General features: G+C 47.4%; 1 protein-coding gene across 1 annotated transcript in view; it reads left to right on the plus strand.

The window, feature by feature from the left end:
- LOC134461823 (glycerol-3-phosphate dehydrogenase, mitochondrial-like) overlaps positions 1-10,000 on the plus strand; it is a 48,094-nt gene that overhangs the window by 26,738 nt on the left and 11,356 nt on the right. The window contains exons 9-10 of the mRNA XM_063214662.1: positions 423-616; positions 7,840-7,974. Coding sequence (XP_063070732.1) covers positions 423-616; positions 7,840-7,974 — 329 coding nt within the window. The remainder of the gene's footprint in view (positions 1-422; positions 617-7,839; positions 7,975-10,000) is intronic.

Genomic DNA, 10,000 nt, shown 5'->3' on the forward strand with positions numbered 1-10,000 from the left:
ATGTACACATACACAAACTCCTACATGTTTCCCCTTCCCCGCTATTCAGTCTGGACTATATGGGCCTGCTGGATCGTGCCACCACAGTGATGGCTTTCTCGTCTTCTAACTCTGTCTTCTTCTTTGCCTGTGACACCCACCTTACTACTATCACCCCCAACTCTCTATAACAAATGAATGTACACATACACCAACACTCATGCGCACAAATCTTCTACGGTACATGGTTCCCTACATTGATATTGGTTGTTCAGCACAGGGGCCACAGCAGGGGCCAGGAGGAAATATACAGGGGCACTGCCACTGGCCCACTCTGGCCCCTGTCTAGAACCGTCCCTGGCCCCAACCAATAACTTCACACACTAAAAGACACACATGGTTCTCATACATACAAATGTTTTCAACTGTTCTTCTCTATTCAGCCCGGACAACATGGGTCTCCTGGACCCAGCCACCAGTGACGGCCGAGTCATCTTCTTCCTGCCCTGGGAGAAGATGACCATCGCCGGGACGACGGACACGCCCACCGACATCACCCCCCACCCCTCGCCCTCTGAGGAGGACATCAACTTCATCCTCAAGGAGGTTCGCAACTACCTCAGCCCAGACGTTGAAGGTGAGGAGAGATCAAATGAGCATTGCATTGGCAACACATTTTAACAACCTGATCACATTACATTGCATTACATTGGCAACACATTTTAACAGCCTCAATGTAGAAAGAAGCAAAAAAAAAAAAAAAAAAAAGCAGGAGCAGGTCCATTTCTGCCATTTTGTTTTTTAAAGTTATTTAACTACCTTTGCTCGAATGTTGATGGTGAAGACGAAGTGAGCAGTTATCACTAACAAAAAAGGGAGAGATGTCTACAATGGTCTTTGCTTTGTTAATTATTTTGAAGGCAGATAGTCTAACCCCAAATCCTGAAACATTCACACTTGTTTGGTTTGTTCTAACAATTGTCAACTGCCTCAGCCGGGATGTCGAAGGTGAGAGGTCGACCATCACTAACAAAAAGCAGGAACATGCCAATGTGTGTTTTGTTTTTATTTTTTGTTTTTTTATAAAAAAAATCTCAAGTACCACAGCTTTGAGAGGTCAGTCCTCACTACCAAACAGCAGAACCATACCCACTCATTTGTTGTTGTTGTTGTTGTTTTTAAAAACAATTTTCAAAAATGTTAAGAAACACACAATGGCGAATTCTATTCTTTTATGTTTAAGCTTGCTACATAAAATTAGACATCGACAGTGGGGAGCACTGCCAATAAAGTTAACTTTTGTAACATTTTATATCACCTACCCTGCAAGGATTCCAAGGATCCCACCCCCTTGCCCTAAAATAATCTATATTTGTAATAATCAGCCAAGCTCTACATTCTCCCATTTCTACCCCCTTTCTGCGATTTACAAATTGCTACGAGTGCGGGCGCCTGACACAAATAAATGAGTTAATCTGTCGGCGGGTTGCCGGACATCGCGGCAGATATTACTTCATCAGGAGGCCGGCGCGAGGGAGCAGACAGATACAAATCTCCACTTTAATTATGAATGGCCCTCCCTCGTCCCTCCCTCACTCCCTCCCTCTGCAAGACAAGACTGCAGCAGCCGCAGCAGCAGCAGGGCGACGACTCCTTCGTTCCCACCTGATGGAGACTTTATGAGTCTTTGCTCAATGGTGACTTGGATCACTTTAGCTCTGATATTATTTCGCTTTTATCGCCCCACTCCACCACCACCATTACTGTTACCGTTACTGTCACGTTTGCCGTCTTCACCATCACCACCACCGCCACCACCACCGTCACCACTAGCCCCACCAACATCCCCACCACCATCACCACCATCACCACTAGCCCCACCACCATCACCAGCACTGCCACCACCACCACCACTAGCCCCACCACCATCACCACCACTGCCACCACCACCACCACTAGCCCCACCACCATCACCACCATCACCACCACTGCCACCACCACCACCACTAGCCCCACCACCACCACCACCACTAGCCCCACCACCATCCCCATCACCACCACCACCACCACCAGCACAAGCCCCACCGCCATCACCACCATCACCACCTCCACCATCACCACTAGCCCCACCACCACACCCACCACCACCATCACCACCACCACCATCCCGACCACCACCAACCTCACCACCACCACTACCATCACCACTAGCCCCACCAACATCCCCATCACCACCACACCCACCACCACCACACCCACCACCACCACCCCCACCACCACCAGCCCCACCACCACCACCATCACCACCAACCCCACCACCATCATCACCACCACCACCCCCATCACCACCACCATTACCACCAGCCCCACCACCACCAACCTCACCATCACCACCATCACCACCAACCCCACCACCACCACCACCATCACCACCACCATCGCCACCACCACGTTTGCCGTCCTCACCATCACCACTAGTGCACAACCCCAAAATTGCCTCTCATTTCAAAACACTTGAAGATGAACAGATCTACCTGCGCCCCCATGCCCCCCAACTTCCCTCTCCCCACATCCTCTCCCAGCTTCATAAGGCTCTCCACGTGGAATTGAGTGGAGAATTACTGTAAGGAAGAAGAATGAGAGATGAAAAAAAAGAAATCTGCAAGGCTCCACATTATGCTGTATAGTTTTCGATTAGTCATTTTTATTGGGTCATCTGGGGTTACATTTTTTTCCCTTCATATTTGTCCAGCGGAGACGTCTTGTCCCTGCCGGAGGACGTTGTTCCGTTTGCCCGTGGGGACTTTATTAACTGAGCGAGTGGCGAGCTTCTTGGCAGAACGGGAACGCGGCTCTTTTTTATTTTATTGATTTCAGACAAAGGCCTCTAATTGTTTTGTAGTGGCCCGAGAACGTTTCCTGGATTGTTTGATTGATTAGCCCAGCGATGGTGTTGCTTGCCTTGGCGTCATCGGCACTACTGAGTAGCCCAAGAGAAGAACAGAACGAGTGGCTCAGAGAGACAGATATATTAATGACGACCTCTCTGCCAGCCATACATTAGTAAGTATTGCCAGCTGAGCGGGAGGCGTTTGAATTCTCTTCAGCCCGCAGCAAATGGGGCTGTTTGGATTCTTTCTTTCCGCAGTCAGAAATAACCAAATTCCCGTGGTTTCGTGGCATTATAGGCTGCAATATATCACTCTAGGCCGGCCTACCGCTGAAATGAGCATATTAAATTCACAAGTCCAAAATAATTTCACAAAGTGTATGATAATCTTGAATGTAGGATGAGGAAATTCAATGGAATGTATTAATCAATTAGTTAGTCTACCTACAGCATTTATTTATTTATTTATTTGCGGTGACAAGCTCACAACCGTGTAGGGCCACGCATGAGTGTGGTAAAGTGCTTACCTCAGTCGCCCTACAAGCAAGCCAAAAAGGCGAGCAAGTGGTTCAGAGAGAGAGAAACATATATACATTTACGGCCTCTCCTCTGCTCTCCTCTCCTCTCCTCTCCTCTGCTCTCCTCCCCTCTGCTCTCCTCTCCACTCCTCCCCTCTCATCTGCTCTGCTCTCTTCTCCTCTCCTCTGCTCTGCTCTCCTCTCCCCTTCTCTCCTCTCTCCTCTCCTCTCCTCTCCTCTCCCCTTCTCTCCTCTCCTCTCCTCTGCTCTGCTCTGCTCTGCTGTGCTCTCCTCTCCTCTCCTCTTCACCTCCTCCACTCTCCTCTCTTCTCCTCTCCTCTCCTCTCTTCTCCGCTCCTCTCCTCTGCTCTCCTCTCCTCTACTCTTCTCTCCTCTCCTCTGCTCTCCGCTCCTCTCCTCTCTTCTCCGCTCCTCTCCTCTGCTCTCCTCTCCTCTACTCTTCTCTCCGTCACCCCTACGCTTTCCTCAGCTGACCATGAGCTGTCTGGATTCCCTCCAGCAGTCTTTGCCCAGTAGCACTGTTATTGCCACACACACACACACACACACACACACACACACACACACACACACACACACACACACACACACACACACACACACACACACACACATACACACACACACACACACACACACACACAGTATCCGCCCAGTAACACTGTTATTGCCACACACACACACACACACACACACACACACACACACACACACACACACACACACACACACACACACACACACACACACACACACACACACACACACAGTGCAGACACACACAGACAGTGCACACACAGACACACACACAGCCACACCAAAGGAGAAGAAGAAAAACAGCCAAGATGGTGGACGGGTGATCATCTATCTCAGTGGCTGTGGTTTTTCTGTCCATTGTGTCGAGTCAGAGGTGGCGTGAGAGAGCTGATCTGAGGTCAGTCCGAAGACACTGAGGGGCAGGGGGAGTGGGTGGTGGTGGTTGTGTGTCAGCTGACTAGGGATGGAGGGTGGTGGATGGTGTGGTGTGGTGTGGTGTGGTGTGGTGTGGTGTGGAGTTGAGTGGAGTAGTGTGGTGTGGTGTGGAGTTGAGTGGTGTGGTGTGGTGTGGTGTGGGGTGGTGGGTGGTGGATGGACTAGACTGGACTGGGGTGGTGTGGTGTAGTGTGGTGTGGTGTGGTGTGGTGTAGTGTGGAGTGGTGTGGTGTAGTGTAGCGAAGTGTGGTGTGGTGTGGTGTAGTGAGGTGTGGTGTGGTGTGGTGTGGTGTGGTGTGGTGTGGTGTTGGGGGTCGGGTCTCAGACTGCAGACTGGCCCCAGGCAGAGGGGTTGTGGACAGCCGAGTGACACGAGTCGTATGTCAGGGCGAGACCCTGGTAAAAGTCCTGTGGTCACACAAGGAGCGGAGAGAGGCTCTGGGGGACGGGAGGACGGAGAGTAAGAGGAGGAGGAGGAGGATGAGGAGGAGGAGGTGAAAGAGAGATGGAGAGAGGGCATGTGGCGAAAGGGGTGAATGGGGGACAGTGTGTGAAAGTGAGTGAGACCACTGGCCAAGAGGAAGGAAAGAGAGTGTGGGAGAGAGAGAGAGAGAGAGAGAGAGAGAGAGAGAGAGAGAGAGAGAGAGAGAGAGGTGGAGAGCGGGAATGTGGCGAAAGGGGTAAATGGGGGACAGTGTGAAAGTGAGTGAGACCAATGGCCAAGAGGAAGGAAAGAGAGAGAGAGAGATCTTGGGGGAAGTGGGGACTTGTTGTCAATCCATCTTTGCCTGGAGTAGTGTGGAGTGGCTGGGAGGGGAGTCCCCAGCCCAGCTTGGCTCAGCTTGCAGATGGGTGCTTGTCTTGTCTTGTCCGGGGGGTCGTTTGTCACGTTGCGCGCTGTTGACACCCACCACTCAACTCAACTACTGTGGCCTGGAGTGGACAATGCGGTCAGACACTTCTTCCTGAGAGGTGGAAGTCATTTCTCTCTCTTTCTCTCTCTCTCTCTCTCTCTCTCTCTCTCTCTCTCTCTGTCTCTCTCTTTCTCTCTCTGTCCATTCTCGATGACGCACCCACCCACTACACATCCCTCACAAACATACTTAACCCAGCGCGCGCGCACACACACACACACACACACACACACACACACACACACACACACACACACACACACACACACACACACACACACACACACACACACACACACACACACACACACACACACACAGGAAAAAGAGTTCTTATTGTTCTCTCCAGCCTGTGTGGATGGGAAGTGTATGTGTATGTGTGAAAACTTGCACAGCACGCTGTCAATTACAACGCCTCTATATGTCTCTCTGTCTGGCAGTCAGTCTGTCTGACTGTTTGTGCATTTGTGTTGTTGTGCCTGTATGTGTGAAGACTTGCATAGCACACTCTCCGTCTGTCTGTCTGTCTGTCCGTCTGTCCGTTTGTCCGTCTGTCCGTCCGTCCGTTCGTCTGTCTGTCTGCATTGTGCGTGCATGCATGTGTGCGTGCGTGCGTGCGTGCGTGCGTGCGTGCGTGCACACTCTGGTTTGTGACGCCTCTTGTGTGCAGCCCACATCCCCATTCATTCTCCACCAATGAGTCACCCAGACCAGGCTCTCAGAGGCTGAATTGTGCTGCAAAGGCCAAAAAGTGGCCTTGGCACTCAGAGAGCTGGTCTGTGTGGCACACTGCCTGTCTGTGCCCACCGTGTAGGGCTGGACCGGGCTGAAAAATCAAGCTGGGCATTTTTAGCTAAGACCAATCCACCAGGCATTGAGAGAGACGATGAAGCCTTTGTCAACAATTTTAGTCATCCAATATGAGCTATTTTGACCCCAACAGCCAACATTCTTGATGAATATCTGGGGTGTGTTTCTCGAAAGGCCAATATCATCAACAGTCTACCGGGAAAATGTCCTGTATGCCATATGGCCAATCTAGCCATGCCACCGTCTGCAATGCTTGTCGGTCAGTCAGCTCAACTCACTCCATCACAACCTTATTCACGATTGATGGTTCAAATTTGCTTCATGTGGCATGCCTGTGTATATCAGTGTTGCCCAAAGCATACAAAGAACAATCAGTTACTATTAAAATAAAATTATTCACTCATTCACTCACTCACTCATCAACTATCACTCTCTCACACAGTCATTGGTTTGTTAATTTAATCACACTCAGACTATCTCACACAGTTCTGCACTCAGGCCTCTGGATGGTGGCAGATTCGATCATCTCACTCAATGCTCCAAATTGTTGTGCGCTTTCTTTGTAGCTTTTGCAGTTTATTTTTCAGTTTTGTCTTTCTGGTTTGTCATTATAAAAAAAAGTAGGCTACCGTTTTCTATTCTCAGAGGACAAGACTTTTTTGAGAAAAAAAATAATTCTCTGTGTGTGCTATTTGTCAGGCAGGTTTCAGCGTGCGAAAAGGTTACTATGGCTGATGTCACACTCCTACTTTTTTTTTTACATTCTCCTGCCATCCGTTGCCCATCTGCAAGTCGTTTACAGCCCAAGTGAGCCCTCACATTTCACAGCCTGTTCGCCTGTCATAAATGTTTAAAAACTGCCCTTTGATAACGAGTTTGTCATTGTTTTATTCAGAAATATCAACCAGGCCATTATTGTGGCAGGTGTATATTTTTTCCCCCTCGATCAATACACAACAGCGCATTAATGTTTAATTCTTTATATGTCACCGGGATGTAAAAAAAAAAAAAACAGGAGGCGATATTGTGGTCGTGCTTGTGGTTAGGGGAGTTTGTGTGTGTGTGTGTGTGTGTGTGTTTGTGTGTGTGTTTGTGTGTGTGTGTGTGTGTGTGTGTGTGTGTGTGTGTGTGTGTGTGTGTGTGTGTGTGTGTGTGTGTGTGTGTGTGTGTGTGTGCGTGCGCACATGTTTGTGTGTGTGTGTGTGTGTGTGTGTGTGCGCGCGTGTGTGTGACACAAATGCTCATTTAGTTTTTGATATTGGTGTGTGTTATTTAGGCCTTTCATGACTGGCTGTGATGCGGGTGATGCATGAGATAGGACCGCGCTGGGTGTATCTGTGTCTGTGTGTGCCAATAGAGGTGTGCAAAGTGTATCTGTATCTTTGTGTGTGTGTGTGTGTGTGTGTGTGTGTGTGTGTGTGTGTGTGTGTGTGTGTGTGTGTGTGTGTGTGTGTGTGTGTGTGTGTGTGTGTGTGTGTGTGTGTGTGTGTGCTAATTCCTCTGGCTGTCCATCACTCTCATAAAGGCGTGAGTGACTGGCTGCATGTTTGCCTGTCTAATATGTCACTCTGATGTGTTTATCTGCTTCCCCTCTCTCTCTCTCTCACACACACACACACACACACACACACACACACACACACACACACACACACACACACACACACACACACACACACACACACACACACACACACACACACACACACACACACACACACACACACCATGGTAGTCAGGAGGGGTGATGTGCTGGCCGCCTGGAGCGGTATTCGGCCCCTGGTGACGGACCCCAACTCTAAGGACACCCAGTCCATCTGCCGGAACCACGTGGTCAGCATCAGCCCCAGCGGACTGGTCACTATCGCTGGTCAGTATTGTCTATGTTATCAAAGTGCACTGGGCCATCAGTTAATGTTACCTAAATGATATTAAATATTTTACAGTATCGGTCACCATCACTGGTCAGTAGAGTATACTGTCAGTCATGTTGTATCATGACTGTATGATGCCTAAATAAATAAATAAATAAAACTAGGAAAGTGCCCAGAGAGCACATACCTCCGCCAAGGCATGGCATAATTATATGATAGACAAAAATAATCACTTTGCAAATATGAATGACTATTCCTGTGTCAAATTTTCAAAATGACACATTCTTGCAAAATCAACCTGCTTTGAAAGTGTGTGATCACGCACTAATAGAACTGTAGCCTAATTAGTGAAGGGAATTTGATGATTTTGACCAACAATTATTACGTAATTAATTCGACAGCATTGTGAAACGATCTGCCGGGGTGGTCACTGTCCTTCTCGCAAAAGCAATGATAACATATGGCACACATTACAAATTCCATATTTTTTGGCACCGGTGGTGATTAATTTGACAGGATTGTTTGCTGCCTGCCGATGAACAACGTTTTAGCTGAAATGCACTTGGTGTTGAAGCTGGCGGCAAAGGAGAGAGTCTCTCCCTGTTCCTTATTGTTGCTGAGAAAGGCGCAGGCACGCCGGTGCTCAGTGCTCACTGCGGCGTGGCACGCACACCTTGTGGCAGGCAGTGAAATAGCAGCGAACGAACAGACAAACACAGACAACACACACACAAACTCAGGCGATCACATAACCTCCTTGGCGGAGGTAATAAATAAAATACTGTATGTTATGCCAGACTGGTCACCATTGCACTATACAGTATTGTCAGTCATGCCGTACCATCACTGAATGACGCCTAACTAATAATAGATAGAAATACTAAATAGTAACTAATAATAGATAAAAATACTGCACTGTATGTTCAGGTGGACTGTAGGGGTGTAAATAATAATCAATTTGAATTGATGCATCGCTCCTACAGCCAGCCATTCAATGAATCGATTCGTCCCCAAAAGAATCAATTAATCATTAGTAATTGATTAATTGATTTTTGTTATTATTAACCTCCTTTTGTGAGGCATGTATTGCTGATGCAGTAATGCTGACTGTAATAATGACATTCCTCAAATTCATATACTGTATATTATTTATTTAACATTTCACACATACAGGTAAGCCTAGCCTGTCAGGGAGAAAAATATGAACCATTGATTTGAGCATTCTCAAGTGTCCAAAATAATCTAATCGTCGGCCTAAAAATTCAATATTGAATCGAACCGAATCGCCATGAAGGTTTTGCACCCCTAGTGGACTTGTCACCACCACTGCACAGTCTTTTGACTTCAGTTGTGTCATGCTTCTTGTTTTACCAGGATGCTCAGTACCATCACAGTATGTATGTATGGTACACTACAGCATAGTACCATCATGATGAATGATACTGAATAATTTATTGAACTTAACAGGCCATTTAATCCTTACAAGTGGTGTCAGAATATAGTTTCTGTTTTCTTCACTGTCATGTATGCATATAAAGTGGAAGGTTATATATCATACAATACAAGTCCATTTAACCACTCACAATAAATATACACACACATTCAATAGATACGTATTTACAAATCAAATATACACACAAATGAAATAAATATTTTTAAAATGTCATTAAACCAGACATGCAAAGATCAATAGCTGTTTAAGGACGAAAGTTCAAAAAACACTGCCGAACGGTCCGTCCAAGAAATGAAATAAGAAACAAGAACAGAAATCAGTGTGTGTGGTGTTTTCTGAACTTCCATCCTTGATCAAGTTTTCCTGCCTCTCACCTGCACCTGTCTTGTATTACTGACGACTGGTGCAGAAGGACTCTCTTGAACTCAATAGGGGTTTGTGTGTGTCCTAGGTGGGAAGTGCAATACATACCGTGAGACCCTGGATGCTCGCCAGTCGAGTTGGAAATTAATTGCAATTAGGTTTTCTTAATCGATTAATGTTGTAATCGACTAAAGCCGATTAATTGA

This window comes from Engraulis encrasicolus, chromosome 13, assembly GCF_034702125.1.
Source record: "Engraulis encrasicolus isolate BLACKSEA-1 chromosome 13, IST_EnEncr_1.0, whole genome shotgun sequence".
In the NCBI taxonomy this organism is placed as follows: Eukaryota; Metazoa; Chordata; class Actinopteri; order Clupeiformes; family Engraulidae; genus Engraulis; species Engraulis encrasicolus.